At 39.2% G+C, this 17,933-nt stretch overlaps 1 protein-coding gene across 3 annotated transcripts in view; it reads right to left on the bottom strand.

The window, feature by feature from the left end:
* GSL10 (glucan synthase-like 10) overlaps positions 1-17,933 on the bottom strand; it is a 234,036-nt gene that overhangs the window by 103,715 nt on the left and 112,388 nt on the right. For all 3 annotated transcript variants that reach the window (XR_016432360.1, XM_090008729.1, XM_090008730.1), the window contains exon 21: positions 3,309-3,358. Coding sequence is in view for 2 of the 3 variants with exons in the window: in XM_090008729.1 (XP_089864855.1) it covers positions 3,309-3,358 (50 nt within the window). In the remaining variant the exon portion in view is untranslated. The remainder of the gene's footprint in view (positions 1-3,308; positions 3,359-17,933) is intronic.

A 17,933-nucleotide genomic window follows, 5' to 3' on the forward strand; every position in this document is an offset into this window, starting at 1 on the left:
TAAGTCTTTCCCTCAACCTTGTGTAGCCCTAAGTGGTACGTACAGTCCTTTGTTTTGATATCTGAAAATGACTCGAAAATCTTCGGCCTAAAGCACGGGACTTTGAGATTTCTAAATTATGTTGGGGTTTCTCTCTGAGAAACCGCACAATGATGAAAAGAAAATCACATAAATAGTGAAGATCGTCTTCACAGGCAAGATGCCCGAGCTGGTTTGAAAGACCTGAGCATGTAGAATGGGTCATCAGTTAAAATAAAACCTGACATACCCATTCGTCTCTTTGGTTCCGTCAAGGGAAAGGATGAGACGGTAAAACTCCGATGAACAGGTTGTTAACAACTACGCTCCTCAAGTAGCAATTGAACTTGACGTCCCCAGTCATCGGAGTTAGGGGACTGAGATACCATAGGTCCCAATGACTTCTGCAGAAGTATGGATGCATCCTCTTAAACAAGTGGTCTTGGAGAATTCTCTCTCGGTCATTGACCCCTTAGGAGCAAACTCAGCTAGTTGTTGGAGTTATTAAAATATATAGAATAACAAACCCCCGAGTAGTCTCAATTGTTTCTGCATTTTTCCTATGCATACCCTCAGGACAGGTAGTTATCGAAACAACATCATCATGCTCATTTTGTTTATAATGAACTGCACAAAAGAAACAACGTATAAACTTTAATTATTTAAAACCTCGTTTGGAATCTATTTGGTTTCAATGAATGTACAAAAATACAAATCCGTTTTGTAAAGGAAGGTTCACCTGTAATGCGCATAAGGTCCGTTGACTTGTTATTTCAAACACCATTTTCCGCTGAACTACCATTTTAAACTCTGAAAAAAAAGATCGATTACAAAGCCTTCAAAATTTTTCTAAAAAAGTAACAAGTCCGGGATTTTGGGGGCGTTACAATGATTGCCTGGTTATGGCCTTATGGGTGATGGGACTCAACACCTCAGTAGTTATTGCTGGTCTCATTCACGAAACTATAGAAGGCAGTTTTTTTTCTTAGAAACTTCTTCTGTAAACAGCAACAACGCTAGTTTACAGCATACCTGATTAGGTCATTATGCTGTCCAATCACTCTTTGCTTATTAGGACATATTATAAAGGCATTATCATTATCTACTGTACTTGGATAACATAATAGTGAGAAGCAGTTTCTCAACCATATCAATTACATTAATATTTAATTTCAATAAAATGGTCTCAAATGAAGGACCTAGAATAATTGAGATATTTCTGGGGAACTGAAATTAATAGAACTGAAAATCATATAAAACTGTCACAAGAAAAGGTTTAATAACCACAGTCCAACAGATACTCCTTTAATGAGTAGGAGGTTCTGTAAAGCAGGAGGAAAATTAGTACAAGGCATAAAGAAAAGCAGTAATACAGCACTACCGCAATACTTTATTCCATTATCATAAACTCTGCTCAAGATATGCTAATTCATGAACACTGTGGCCAGTGTGATCATGCATGCTCTAGTAAGTGAATACACCAGCCTTGAAAGAAAATCTGAGGTATGAAAAGGAACAGTGAGAAAAATAAAGTATTAAAAAGAAAAAAACCACTGGCTCTCAGGTGTGAATTGGGCTGAAAATCCATACACGAGGAAATCAATTTCAAGTTATTCTGTTTATTTGGGAAAAAATCTCATCACATGGAAAACTAAAGAACAAACAAGTGTTAGATCAGTGCAGAGGCCAACTAAGAACTTTGGCCTGCGCTGTTTTGTAAATTGCATCAACAAAAAACTTAATGATGGCATTTAGACTAAAAATTCATTAAGTGTACAATGACAACCTATGCCACACAGATACTCCATTTTGACTCCCGTTCCAAATCCCCCTGTATATTAGTTGCGTTCAAAACTTTATAAAAATGGTCGTAGCCCCGTATCTTCAGCTGTATCCTTGTGACATAGAAAACAACAAGGTGGTTTAAGGTCACAGTTTTGAGGAAAGGAACTTGCTTTTGTCGACAATCCCATATATTAAAGCACATACAAATTAATTGATGCTTTTTGCATGAAATAAAAGCAGAAGAAACTAATGCAAGGTTTATTGGGGCAGAAAATGAAAGTCTAGATATCCTTACCTATGGACTATCAAGAAAGTCACATACATAACTGATTAACAAGTTATACATGTTTATGAAGATGTACTACTTGAGGGGGAGTGTTAGTCTATTACCAGATAAAGGTAAAACAGTAGATAAAGCAAGGTTGTCAGACTAGGAAGCAGAAACGAGAGGCTGCTTTTTAAAATGTATAGGAAGCAGGAAGCAGGAAAAAAAAAGCAATATAAGAATTGAATGGGAATTGAAATGGAACACAAATAAAAACTAAAATAAGTGACTATTCTTAAATTTCATGATTTTCTAATGTAAGAATTAATTTTTAACAAAATCTAAAAATGATGACTGCCAATTTAGAGAAAGTACATGAAAGTGAGTGAGAATAACTATATAAATAACATGAAAAGTAGATTGAGAACATATAATAAGAATAGATGAAGCATGTGAAAAGCATAGGAGAAGCGTTAGAGAATCGAGATTTTCATCAAGTTTCCAAAGCGAAGAGTATCGCACTTCCGAAGCGGAGTTTCCAGGAAGCGGGCTTCCAACCTATTTAAGAAGTTTCCGGTAACTCTGAGAAAAAGTAGCACATCCTCAAATGATGGCATTGATGTAACCAACTAAATAATACATTATTTAGTTTAACACCGATCAAGATTATTATAAATACATTATGATGTGCCACACACACATCATGAATTGGGGGCTGAATCTTTCTCTGCCATGACTCATCCCCAGCTTCCTCTACAAGAACCATTCAAATTCACAGTTCAAACATGTGGGTCAAATCCCTCCAGATCCAGGTTTGTGAACAGAGATTTGAAGACATTTGAAACATTTGTGGTAGAATGGGCTGCTTTTGATTCCACCTTTTTCTTTCCCAAATATCAAAAATAATGCAACTAAGGTAATCGGATAAAGGTATCCCTCCCATGGAGCTTCTCCCTCCAAATGTCCCCTCTTCATACCCCACACACACACATGCAAGAAGCGGAAATGGGCCACCAGCATATCAAGCAAAAGGACAAAGCAGAGTAGGCTGAAATTATGACTGTTATATTGAAACCCTGCGGCATAAGTGTTTCTCAAGGCACAATGCAAGAGAAAACACAAGCACAGGCTTCCACTCTATTCCATGCTGATAAAGAAATATATTACATAAACGAGTTCTACACCTCATCCAAGTCAAACTTTATTCAAAACTCAAGGGACCAAGCCAAAGAAGACTTACCGCAAAAACTGGGCCCCATAAACTCGCTACCGCCAAAGCATTGTGGTTATCTACACATCAAAGATATTGATTAATCAAATTTCAAGAGCTCAAGCTGACACATAAAGATAGCTTGCCAACCAAACTTATAAACCTGATTTGCATAAATTAGAAAACTACGAAAATATGACAACAGAGCAATAAAAAAATAAACAAGCAACCAGAACAAACCATTAGCACTTAAGAACTCACACTAAAAGCAAAGAAAACACAAGAATTTTGGTCTCAAATGCAAGGAAATAAATGCCAGATAAGAAATATACGAAGTCTAGAAAATGAGATGACAAAATATCACCATCGGTATAGTAGTATAGCCAATGAACCTGTTTGTTACCAACCCACATTATGGAGCAGATTGAGCCAATTGGATAGTACATCTCCTTCTATAGTATCCACGTTCAATTTGGGGAGCTTAGAGGGTTTGGATGTTACATTCCCATGTACTTTACTGTTTGGGTTGGATTTTACTTTTACAAGCTTGTATTGGATTGGGTTTCATTTGTACTGGTTGTATGGCTTGGATCTCTTTTGTAATTGGATCCACAGCCCACATGGGCTAGCTAGGGAGTATTTTGGGTAATTATAAGGGTAGTTTGGTCATATTATACTTGTAATGACTAGCTTCCAATTCAAAAAGCCTAAAAAATAGACCCTAGATACTAGCACCTGGCATTAACATTCCATTATTGATGATAATAAGAAAGAACTCAGAAAAGTGAGAAACAGATTAATGCATTAGGATATTTATTTTAAGCTAGAACCATCTAGTCATACCACAAAGACCAAAGAATATATACCAGTAAAACTTTCAGAAAACAAATTTGAGGATTCATGTTTCTCCTAATTAAGGATCTCCTACAACAACAACAACAACTACGCCTTCATCCCAAAACAATTGGGGTTAATTAAGGATATCCTACAATGAAAAAATATTAAAACCTATGTCACCTGGGTACAGGTACAGGTGCGGATGCGGGTGGTACGACACGGCAATTCAAAAAAATGTGGGTATGGGGACACGGCTAAATATATATTAAAAATATACATATTATATATCTAAAATATATAATATAATATAATATAGGACATGGCATTTGCCGTGTCCAGGTACCAGTACCCATGTCGACACGGGTACAGCACCCTAAGTGCAGTGTCTAGGTTACATAGATTAAAACAAGGCATGAGGAAGATTAGTTCCAAAGAGCATTTGCGAACACTATGGTTCAGAATCCTGACTTGTTACATTCTCATAAGAAATCAAATATTCAACAATATCTCCTGGTTAGGCCCAAGGAAATTCTACAACCTAATCTAGGAGCAGTAAATTCTCACAAAAAGGATTTCTTCTACAATCATGGTAGATGACTAAGGCTCTGCTTGGAAATCTGTATTTTGTGTGCATTGGAGTAGATTCATAGAACCCCCAACCTACCACTGGATTGTGCAACTACTGGGAGATGAGGAGACTACCGAATTGGTACCACCTGCTCAGGGTGAGTAGCATCAATTGAGTAGTTTTTTTTATGTACTATTTACTCCTTTTGGTTTTGAAACTCTATAGCAGCTTTTTTCTTTTCATCGTGTTTTTCCTTTTGACCAGGAAACCTAGGTATTTATGATATTGTGTTTCTTTGCAGTTTTGTCCATTGGAATTCAAAGAATCTACTTCAGTTGTGAAAACGAGCAGCAACAGAGCTCCACACCCATCCTATTCCAACTCTTTCAAATACTTGCATTCCATCCCTACAGAAGCAGATGTTGATGGCCAAAAAGCAAGTATTAAACTGCGCAAATCTTTTCCATCTCAGTAACAGAAAGCTAGTTTGATGATAAATGTTTACAAACTCTGTTATGTTGAAAGATTTTAGACAGCAAGCTATGTCACATGGGTGCGGGTGCGGGTGCGGCACTTTCAAAAAACTTGGGTGCGGGGGTTGCGGCAAAAATATAAAAAATTATACATATATATATATATATATATATATATATATATATATATATATATATAAAGTCCAAAAGTTGGACATAAATGACCCTGGGTGCGTTGAATACACCCAGGGTCAGGTTGACCGCATCGGGTGCGACACGGGTGCAGCACCTAGTTGAAGAGTCCCTGTGACATAGACAGCAAGGTACTTTAAGAGCCATTCTTTGTCTGGATTTTGCTAAATTTTTGTTTTTGCAGTGGTTGATTCAATTCTTTTGTAAGATGAGATAGATCTAGTTTGATCCGTAATAATCAAAGTACATATTACATATGGGTGCAAGCATGCCTATGGGTTGAAGACCGTTGAAGGGCTTAGAAAAATCACCTTTTTATTGGCTGTTTGGGAGCAAGGAATTTGGCAGTGAGATGCTCACACCAGATAGAACCTGAAAACGAATTCCAAACAAGGATATAACAAATCCTAGATTTGAAGTATCTAAGATTTGGCATCTCACTGCCAACTACAGTGTCTCAAACAGAGTCTAAAAGTATTTCATTTGATTGAGGGATCATTTGTCTGACTCAAAGACTTCCATCCATGGAAAAAATCTAAATCAGTCTTCTGTATTGACAAGTGTTGAAGCATCCTTTTTTAGGAGGAAAATTCCATCAAAAGTTCAAGATTTTCAAAAGTTGTTAATTGTGTCTATCACAAACATATCTGCAAATATGCACTCTTTCTAATTTAGAAAGAAGGAAATGTGAATTGTGTACGCACAGAAGAATGAAGATTCCTTAACAAGAATCATTGCTTCAGCACCAGCAAGCAACTGGGAGTTTTTGAATACTACAAATAGAATTCCTTCAATTGGATTCATTTCTGTTGCCATGCTGAACATGATTATTAGGAACTTCTGTACTAGGAGAGAGTCGAATGCCATCAACTCCCATACTAAACAAAGATTCTATTTGACATTTTAGCACAAACACAAGACTCATTGTCATGGCCACTAAAGAAGAAGAGAACAATAGTTGTAAAAGGTTGGCTGAGTGCATGATTCTAAATGATGCATCATATGCTTTATTCCATCCTTTTGTATCAATTACAAGCAGTCCCAATCTGTCAAAATTAAACTTTAAACCCCTATAAGTAATGAGCCAAAAATAACGGAACTATCTTATTACAATATGTGACGCTATAATGTCACGATAACAATTCAAATAAAATACAGAAGGATTGCAAAATGCAATAGAGATAAATCCTAATAGACTCCTCTGTCACATACCGTCCAGAGAAGCTGCATAGCCTAGAGTCCTACTCAAGCTGGGACAGTGCGAGGAGCCCAAAGGACCCGCCCAGCCTAGAGCCCCACTCAGGCGAGAACTGTGTAGGGAAACCTGCCCAGCCTGGAAGTCTTTACCCGGGCTGGCATTGTGCTGGACGTCCAGCATAGAGTCCCATCTAGGCTGGGAGTCTCTTGTTTATTTTACCGTTTTGTCCTCCTATAAATCTATATAAGGAGAGAGAGAGAGAGACGGCTGCACAGGAAGAGAAACTCGTTAATACACATTAGGGCTCTCTCTATGTTAAATAGAGAGAGGCCAAAAGAATAAATTACATTTAAGTCCCTTATTAAATAAAATTTTCAAATAACCTCCAAACTAAGAAGATTTTAACTTAAACCACCTATTCTCAACAAAAATAACATAGTATGAGAATCTTCCTTTAGAAATCACAGGAGCTGGACCCCATGCATCGGAGTGAACAATTTCAAAAGATTTTGTTGTAAACATGAATCTTTGAGTAAATGGTAAACTTTTCATTTTCCCAAGAATGCATTCATTACATACAAAATTCTCATTACAAAGATGCTTAATAAAAGGCAAATAAGAGATTTTAACAATGTTGTGGTGCCCCAGTCTCTTATGCCATACATGAATATCTTTGTTTTGAGCAACATTACAAAATTGGTTCTTGGGAATTTTGAAAAAATCAACATAGTAGAGGTCTCATCTCCTAGAGCCTTCACCAATCAACTTCTCGGACTGACGATCATGTATCCAACATTTATTACAAGAGAATTTTATATCGCAACCATAGTCTGAGAGTTGAGAGACCGAAAGTTTAAGTTTAGTTTTGGTATAAGACGAATTTTTTAAACAAAGAAATCATGTTTTTCAAAATTCCTATTCATTTAATTTCAAGAGGTGTTCCATCCGCCGTTGAGACAAAAGATGGAAGAGAATTTTTAGAAAAATCGGACAGAGAACAAGCACTTGGAGTCATGTGAAAAGATGCACCGGAATCTAGGAGCCAAGATGTTATACCGGGTGGTGAGGAGGATGACATAGCGGCTCCAGAAATGCCTCCCTTGAGAAGAGGTTGTAGAGCATCCATAATTTGTTGAAGGGAAAGAGCATGTAAACACCCCAAATTTTCACTCACCTTCCTGACACTTCCACCAATCATCACATTTTGGTTCTCCGAGATCACTAAAGGGCAAAATGGTCATTTTTCTGAGATTGAACCTTGCAAAAAGTCCTAAATTACATTCTTGAGTCTCAAAACTTCTATATTTAGGCTCATAAATATCTTCAAACTGCAAATTTTCAAAATCCTATTCTTGGCAAAAAACTAGAATTCTCAATTCCTGATTCAGAGTAGCAGTTCATGGGACATGTCTTTGCATAGCATTGCAAGAACATTTCATGTCACCGCACTGCACAGCATGTCATTTTGAGATCCAGAACTCCTGATTTTCAAAATTATCGATCTAGATTCGAGTTTTAAATATTTCAAAAGTGATTTCAAATCCCTGGGTTTTTCAAAATAGTCGGTTTCCCTTATCTTAGCCCCCAGGACTTCGAATTACAAAAGTTTTCTCAGGAAAACAATCTGGATAGTTTTGATATTGATTTTCAAATCTCGTCAGTTGGAAAGAGGGGGACACAATTTCAAATTTAGTGGACTTTATTTAAACTTTTGCAAAAAGACTCTTAACTTCTTTATAAAAACCTCTGCATCTTTTACTTTGCACTGAAGGACCATTTGTTTTTTTTAGTTTTTGAAACCAAGCCCATTTTTACTTCGTATTTTCTAAAGTAGCCTACAATTATAAAAATCCCAAAAAGCATTTATTGTGCTTTTACTTCAAATAAAATGATGTGGGACCCGCCTTGAAGCGGTGTCACACTCAAATCCTCAAGTAATTTCTCTTATTTTCAATCAGTGCCCATCCAGGGGTGGCTGTTAGAAAGTGGCTTTGAATACATTAGGTTCAATAATGAACCCATACACATGCACATGAAGTGCGAATAAACCCATTAAAGGGAACAACACAAGCACATAATGTGCTAACACATAAACCCACACAAGGGGCAAAAATATGACATAAAGTCATAAGTTGAATATTATTGAAGAAGAGGGTAAAAACCCCTTACAATGGAGCAAGAGTTCCTCCAAGTCTTAAAGAATACAAAGGAGCAAGCCCCTATTTATAAGCACAAAAGGGACCACCTTGGGGGCTCCCAAAGGGGACGTTGGAGAGCCCCCAACGGTCACATTTGTGACCGTTGGGGGCTCCCAACGTCTCTATTGGGAGGCCCCCAATATGGTACGAATTACGAAAATTAAAAAATAAAAACAGAAAATAAAAGGAAAAATTACAATGCATATTCCAATTGGAATATGCGTAAAATGACAAATTACAAGAATACCCTTGAGGGTATTTTAGGAATATAAAATATAAATTACAAGAGAAATTGTTTTTTATCTGAGCACTTAGTCTTGATGATCAACGATCGCCACAGGTCTTTCCTCAAACGTCAAGTCTTTTTGGATGTCCACATCATCGTAATGAATGATGTGTGATGGGTCGTGAACATATCTTCTCAACATAGATACGTGAAAGACGTGGATCTGAGCGAACTGAGGAGGCAGCGCAACACGGTAAGTCGCATCACCGATCCGATCCAGGATCTCAAATGGTCTGACGAATTTGGGACTCAGCTTTCCATTCTTTCTGAACCGAGAAACGCTCTTTGTGGGAGATACCTTAACAAAAATCATATCTCCTATTGAGAAAACGAGCTCTCAACACCGACGATCGGCGTAACACTTCTGCCGACTTGGCGCGGAGAGCAGACGTTCCCTGATCATCTGCACTTACTGAGTATAGTGTTGTAACATTATTGGTGAATCCCGTGTCCGTTCACCAACCGTGTCCCAGTAAACAGGTGATCGACAAGGCTTCGTACGAGGCCATTCTGATGCTCGCATGATAATTGTTATTGTACGTGAATTCTGTCAACCCGATATGAGAGTCAGATTCTCCCTTCCAGTCCATCATGCAAGCCCGCAACATGTCCCTCAAAGTCTGAATCATGCGTTTAGATTGTTCGTCTGTCTGAGGGTGGAAGGCTGTGCTGAATTTCATTTTCGTGCCCAAGGTCAACTGCAGATGGCCCCAAAACCTGGAGGTGAACCTCGGGTCACGATCGGAGATGATTGACACAAGAACATCGTGCAATCTTACAATCTCCCGGACATAGAGGTCTGTCAAGCTGTCCAATGACTGACTGAGGCTGATAGAGAGGAAATGCACCGATTTAGTGAGTCAATCCATGATCACCCAAATCGCATTGTGTTTCCTCCGCGTCCTCGGCAAACCGACGATGAAGTCCATTATGATGTCCTCCCACTTCCACTGTGGAATCTCCATCTGCTGCATCACTCCGCCTGATCGTTGGTGCTCGAACTTAACATGTTGGCAAGTCAAGCACTTAGAGACGTAATCGGTTACGCCTCGCTTCATTCCGCTCCACCAATATCTACGCTGCAAATCTTTGAACATCTTTGTGCTGCCAGGGTGAATCGTATACTTGCACTTGTGGGCTTCTGCGAGAACCTAATCTCTCAAAACAGGATCATCTGGCACCCAGAGACAATCCTTATACCATACACTTCCTTCCTCACTCAGACGGAAGGGGGTATCGGCCCGCTGCACTAGAGCCTTCAGCTTTTCGTACTGCGCATCGATCTTCTGTCTGACAAAGATCTTAGCCAATAGCTCAGGTTGAGCTACCATGCTGATAGACTAATCGAATCTTCAGTAACCGCTAACGGATCCCACGATACGAGATCATCGATCAGCCTCCACCCAGCGAATAACAAGTTAATGAAAACGCTGGGAGACTTGCGGCTCAGAGCATCGACCACGATGTATGCCTTTCCTAGGTGATAGGATAGGGTGAAGTCGTAATCCTTGAGGAATTTCAACCAATGTCGTTGCCCTATATTTAACTCCTGCAAGAACAAGTATTTTAAGCTCTTGTGATCTGTAAAAGCCTCGAACCGCTCCCCGTACAAATAGTGTCATCATATCTTCAATGCGAAGACCACTGATGCTAACTCTAAATCATGAGTCGGATAATTCTTCTCATGAATTTTAAGTTGGCGCGATGCATAGGCGATCACTCTATCGTTCTGCATTAGGACACAACCCAAGCCTGTCACGGAAGCGTCGATGTAAATCATGAAGTAGCCTTTACCCGAAGGTAAGGCCAAAATAGGTGTAGTCGTAAGACGTTCCTTCAACATCTGAAAATTGCATTCGCACTTGTCGTTAAAATGTATACTCAAAAACATTATTGTAAGTATAAATATATATACTTATATACATATATTATATATATATGTATCTCTATATATAAGTATATATATTTATATATTTTTCTCTTTTACCCAAAAAGGGTATTTCTATCATTTCACATTTTGCACGCATTTTCCATTTAGAATATGTTGTATTTTCTTTTTTATTTTTAAATTCTTTCTTTAATTTTATTTTTTATTTTTTATTTTTTATTTTTTATTTTTTATTTTTTGCGAAAGGTGCATTGGGGGTCCCCCCAATAGAGTCGTTGGGGGGGGGGGCAACAGTCACAATTGTGACCGTTGGGGGCTCCCCAACGACTCCTTTGGAGAGCCCCCCTTTGCACCCCTTTGTCTCTTGTATAAATAAGGGTGTTCCCCCTTGTTGTAAAATAAGCTTGAGAGTCTCAAGCATTTGCTATTTTATGAAATACATGCCTTAGTGCATGTTTGTTACTTTTACGCTTTTTTGTGTATTTTGTTCAAGTGTTGTGAGAGTGCCTTTGTGCAAAGTATTTGTGCTTGTATGTGTATTGTCTCTTTGTAGACAGTTTCACATGGTATCAGAGCTCGGTTGGTGATTAAGGATCGTGGAATTCTCCTTTTTTTGTGTGCCTCGAAAACCGTGCCTTCGGATCTTTAGAGGTTAAAGTGGTGGATCTTCTTCTCAAATATTTTAGAAGAATCTTGTGCAAGCTAAAACTTAAAACATTGTGTTGGTACGCTCTTTTTCTCCTTTTCTTTACTCCTTAATGGGTGAAAAATAATCTCACTTTGCTCTTGGCTTCAAGTTGAATGGGACCAACTATCATATTTGGGTCGGGAACATAGAGGCTCACATAAAAGGAAAAGGATTATGGGGTTTTGTGCAAGGCACAATTCCGGAACCGGAACCCAAAATTACCGTGATACACAGAAGTGAAATCAAGATTCTTGAGGGAGAGGAAAGGATCAAAGCTCTCAAAGAATACTCCAAGAAGCACGATGAATGGGAAATGAAGAACTTCAAGATTCTTTCTTGGTTCTTCGTGTCCGTTGAAACAAAGATATAAATATGTGGCACAAAAGACTTGGTCATCGTAATATCACCAAGTTATCTTATTTATATTTTGTGAAGGACCTATGTAAAAGTTCATTTTCTTGTAATGATTGTATTCTAGAAAAAATGCAAAGTTTACCTTTTGAGCAAGGAACTATGTTCTCATCTAAAACATTCGAAATTGTTCATTCCGATGTTTGGGGACTCGCACCTGTTGTTTCAAAAGGAGGCTTTTCTTATTATGTCATTTTTGTGGATGATTTCTCTGGATATTCATGGATCTATTTTCTTAAGTTCAAACATGAAGTTTTTACGTGTTTTAAAAACTTTCATTCAATGATCAAGAATAAATTCAACAGTAATATAAAAAATTTTAAAAGTGATTCTATAGGGGAATATCTCTCCAACCAATTTAAAGTATATCTTGAGGATCACAGAATTATTCACCAAAGGTCTTGTCCTAAAACTCCTCAAGAGAATGGGTTGGCCGAGAGAAAACATAGGCACATCATTGAGACCAATAGGACCCTTCTTATTTCCCAAAACATTCCTAAAAATTTTTGGGCTGAAGCAGCTCTTGCTTCTGTTTATCTGATAAATCGCTTACCATCTAGGATATTAGGAAAAATATCCCCCTTTGAGATTTTATATAAGCTTGAACCTGATTATAATAGGTTACGGGTTTTTTGGTGTAAGTGTTTTATACTTACAAATAAAAATGACAAGCTCTCTCACAAAGCTATCCCATGGTCCTTTTTTGGATATTTCGAAACTCAAAAAGGGTTTCGTTGTTATGATCTTCGAGATGATAAGTTATATGTCTCTAGAAATGTAGTAACTTTTTTAGAAAATGAAAGTGGATTTGAAAAAAATGCTTCTCAACAAGCAAAATTTTGATTACTCCTTCCTTTTTGACTTATTGTCTAATAATGATGATATATCTAGTGATGATGATGTATCATCAAACCATGATGAGGAAAATGATGGTGATGTTGGACAACATAACTCACTCTTTGTTCGCCCAGGTTTTATTTTCTTCTTGACAAACTTGCGGTTATCGCACCGAAAGTTTGAGGGGGGTTGTTAAAATGTATACTCAAAAGCATTATTGTAAGTATAAATCTATGTCACATGGGTGCGGGTGCGGGTGCGGGTGCGGGTGCGGGGATTCGGCACTTCCAAAAAACCCGGGTGCGGAGGTGCGGCAGGGGCAAAAATGTAATAAGTAATATATATATATATATAAAGGGGGTTGGGGAATAGGCGGGGTTTTTTTTAAACTTTGCAGTTGTCAGCTGCTGCAGCTGTCAGCAGCTGTGCGTGAAAAACTTACTTTATGCTAGTCTGTCAGCAGCTGACAGACTAGCATAAAGTTTTTTTAAAAAAATTTCGAAGCCCATTTGGGCAATTTTTTTTTTTTAAAAATGGACATTAATGATCCTGGGTGCGATCAACGCACCTAGGATCGAGTTGACGGCACCCGGTGCGGCACCCGCGTCGAGTCGCGTCGACGCGGGTGCGGCACCCTCCTAGCTGAATCCCTGTGACATAGGTATAAATATATATACTTATATACATAGAGATACATATACATATATTATATGTATATGTATCTCTATATATAAGTATATATATATTTATATATTTTTCTCTTTTACCCAAAAAAGGTATTTCTGTCATTTCACATTTTGCGCATATTCCATTTGGAATATGTTGTATTTAATTTTTTATTTTTAAATTCTTTCTTTAATTTTATTTTTTATTTTTTGCAAAAGGTGCATTGGGGGTCCCCCCAATAGAGTCGTTGGGAGGGGGGCCAACAGTCACAATTTTGACCGTTCCTTTGGGGAGCCCCCTTTGCACCCCTTTCTCTCTTGTATAAATAGGGGTGTTCCCCCTTGTTGTAAAATAAGCTTGAGAGTCTCAAGCATTTGTTGTTTTATGAAATACATGCCTTAGTGCATATTTGCTACTTTTACGCTTTTTTGAGTATTTTGTTCAAGTGTTGTGAGAGTGCCTTTGTGCAAAGTATTTGTGCTTGTCTGCGTATTGTCTCTTTGTAGACATTTTCACAATCGTCCCACACGAACTTAGCTTTTTTCTATAGGAGCTTTGTCATGGGTAGAGAGATCTTAGAAACGTCCTGGATAAATCTTCGATAATACCCAGCTAATCTGAGAAAAATCCTGATGTCACGAACATTTATCGGTTGTTGCCAACTGAGTGCAGCCTCTACCTTCCTTGGAGATGACATGCTCTAAAAACATGATCTCCTCGAGCCAAAAGTTGCACATGGGGTACTTAGCGAACAGACACTCCTTTCGCAAGGTTTCGAGAATTACTCTCAAATGCTCCCGATGTTGCTCCCAGTTGTCTGAATACACCAGGATGTCGTCGATGAATACGATCCTAGACGATGCTTCAGAAAATCCCTTTAGGTTCATCTCATATTGTAATAATTTTGCACGCAGATCTTCAAAGTTGGGCAGCTCAGGTAAACATAACAATGAAGTAACAATCACATGATTAGTCAGTCCCCAATCCACTGAGAGTTTGTTGTACCAAATCTTTATCAGTTACTGCACATCCAACAACTGCTAGTCGATCTGTGATAACCTTCATTTTGTTCAAGAATTCAATGATGGTCATGGAATCCTTTCCTAACATTTGAAATTCTCTTTTAAGAAACATAATCCTAGCCTGAGAAACCTGTGAGTATGTCTGAACAAGTGTGTCACAAAGTTGCATGGCAGTGCAGTGATCTAGAATTGCTACAAGCACCTCTTGTGACAATGTAGATATAATATAAGCAACTAGCGCTTGGTCTCTTTTCATCCAAGCTATAAATTCAGGATTTCTAACGCAAACCGTAGTAGATGCTCCTCTGTTGTCCCTTTCTTCTCGTGACATGAACTCGGGAGGAACTAGAACAGATCCATCCAGATGTCCGAAAAGATCCTGACTCCTAATGAAAGGTATGATTTACCTCTTCCAAGTCAAGAAGTTAGAATTGTTTAATTTTTCATACACGAGTTGACTGAGGAAGCTTGAAGAAAGGACCGACTGAGTAGGAAGTGAATCCATGTTTCACAGTATTAAGAGTATGTCCAGCACAATCTGTCTACAGTTTCTGTAACTCTTTTTTTTCAGAAACTAATTCAGATCAATGTCTGATTTAAAACACATATTGAATATCTATCAGATTTCTGATTTTCAGAAGCGAATGAATATTGAATATGAAAACCACAAAACAAAAATATGTGAATAGGAATTCACACTCGGTGTTGATGCAGTGCTTTCAAGCTAAAAGAGATAAAATGGTAGAAATGAGGGTAACGTCAGATCTGAGCCAGGTCAGATCTGATCAGGTATGTGGCTGGATCAAATAAGAACCTGATTACGTGATTAGATCACGCTCTGATCGCAAACAATAAACAATATATGTTGACGACAGATTGAAGAATGAGAGAATGGGATTGAGATTGATTACCTGGACTGAGTTAACTCAGATTTATCAGAGAAGAAAGTTTGATCAGATCTGATTAACGTCAGATCTGATCGAGATCAAGAGACAAAGAAAAAATTAAGGTGAGACAGATCTGATTAACGTCAGATCTGATCGAGAAGAAAATTGAGGAATGAATATTCAGACGAGCTTGAGGAAACAGAAAAGAAAAAAAGAAATTTTGACTTAGAAGAGAAAATCGATAGGGTTCAGATCTTTCAGATGTACCTTTGAGATCGATTCCAGGTCCAGCTGTAGCGTGGCTCTGATACCATGAAAGATTTGTGATGCTCGAATTCTTCCACGTGTGAAAGCTGAGAGAGAGAGAGAGACTGAAGCGAAAACCGATGCCCAAAATTGTATGGGACGACTTGGGTCACGGAGCGCGAGCAGGATTCATCGTAGGAGCTGCAAAAGCGCAGTCTTAGCAAGCTAACGCCAAAAATAAACGGTCTGGAGCACTGCCGCTGACCTAACGTGAAGGAAACAGAGGCAGGGGTATCGTGCCCTTAAGCACCTGCTATAAGCGCAAGAAGTAGGGGCAAAGTCTGCGATCCCCAGCTGACCTAATGTTAGCAAACTACGAGGAGGCAGGGGGTTGCACCCCTATCCTTAGAAAGCGAGGGCAGGCAGGGTTCCGCCCCTGCCAGACAAAGTAGAAGAGAGGCAGGGGCAAAGCCCCTTCCTGTCAACAACGAAGTGTAGGTAGGGAGCTAATGCAAGGAGGCAGGGACTTGTCCCCTGTCTGACGATTATGCGAACAGCAGGGGGCGAAGCCCATGCCTGATGTCGAAGGAGAGGAAGGGGCTCTGCCCCAGACAGCCAAAAAACAAAGAGGCAGGGGCTAGGCCCCAGCCCGTTAGCCACCAAGGAAGGAGGCAAGGTGCTCCGCCCCTTCCTGCCGAAAACACAAAGAGGCAGGGGCCTGACCCCTGCCTGACGAACACGCGAATAGGCAAGGGGCGAAGCCCCTACCTGACGCCAGAGAAGAGGGAGCAGGGAGGGGGCTCGACCCCTCCCCTGAACAACGGGGGTGCAGGTAGGGCTCGACCCCTTCCCCTGCCGAAAAAAGGGGAGCAGGGAGGGGCTCGGCCCCCTCCCCTACCGTAGAAGAGAGCGAGGAGTGGCTCGGCCCTCCCTCGCTAAAAGGAGTCGCAGGGAAAAGGCTTTGCCCCTCCCCTGCGATTTAGGGCAGCAGGGAGGCAGCTTGACCCCCTCCCTGCGCAACGGAGAGGTGAGGGAGAAAGAGAGACAAAAAGAAAAGAGTCCTGCCTGGGGTTCGCCGAATGAAGGGTCGTCGACGTTTGAGCATCGCCGAAGAGGAGCTTGTCGGAGGGGGTCGCCGGTGGCGATGATGTTGTTGGCGCGAAGAAACAAGAGGCACAGAGTTGGGGCGAGAGAGTGAGAGACAGAGAGTGAGACGCGAGAAACGAGGGGAAGGAGGTTTCGAGACCCCCCCCCCTGCCTCGTTGTCCTTAATGGGCGTGAGGGAGGCGGTGCCTCCGTTGGGTCCGGATCCGACCCGAATCTAAGTATTTTTTATAGGTTTTACATTACCTATTACATCATTAGAAACACACACACACGCATATATATATATATAATATGCTTAGTTGTCAGGTGCTAGCTGGCGAGCCCCCTAAAAAGCCTAGTCGAGGCCTAGGCGGTACCCCAAATAAAAGAAACACACAAATTTGTAAACAAACTACTAAAATTAATAACATGTATACAACATAAAATCAATCAACAATAAACAATAGCGTAACAAAATATGTCGTTGAACAATATAAGACAATTATATTAAATACCCTGCTTGATACATTGTCCAACACAAAACATTTAACAACATAATACATTTAACTAAACATAGAGTTCAAAAACATGTCTATATATGAAAGTCATCTTCATTCTTCAATAGCAAACTTCAATTTCAATGATTTCCTTCATTTATTGCATTGTTTAGTGGCATGAGATGATGATGGCGGGTCATCTTCATCTTCTGAATCAGGGTCCATCTCTGACAATTTCTGTCTCACATTGCATGTACTTGTGTCTTACTCTCATCATCTTCTCTAAGGCTAGTAAGAAGCTCAACATGAATATTTGAAGGAATACTGTGTACATAATTTCACAATGGAGTTGATATGCCTTATAACATGAGATTTAAATCTATACAATCCTCCGTGCATTATAAAATCACAAAAGTTACACTTCACTATTCCTTTGAAAGGCATCTCTAAGTCAATTGGTGTACAATATTTTAATACAGGATCTTTTGAGAGGCATCTTCCAAGACCACCATCGACCTCCAAGAACACATATTAATAAATCTAATCACGACAAATATGTAAAACAATGTAACTGGTAACCATGTTAAAAAATGAAACAAAGAACAATTGAATAAACAAACCATGTGACTGATAACCTAGACAAAAAATTAAAAAATAACCAATTAATCACCAAAT

Source organism: Nuphar pumila, chromosome 6 (assembly GCF_984573655.1).
Source record: "Nuphar pumila chromosome 6, dmNupPumi1.hap1.1, whole genome shotgun sequence".
Classification (NCBI taxonomy): Eukaryota; Viridiplantae; Streptophyta; class Magnoliopsida; order Nymphaeales; family Nymphaeaceae; genus Nuphar; species Nuphar pumila.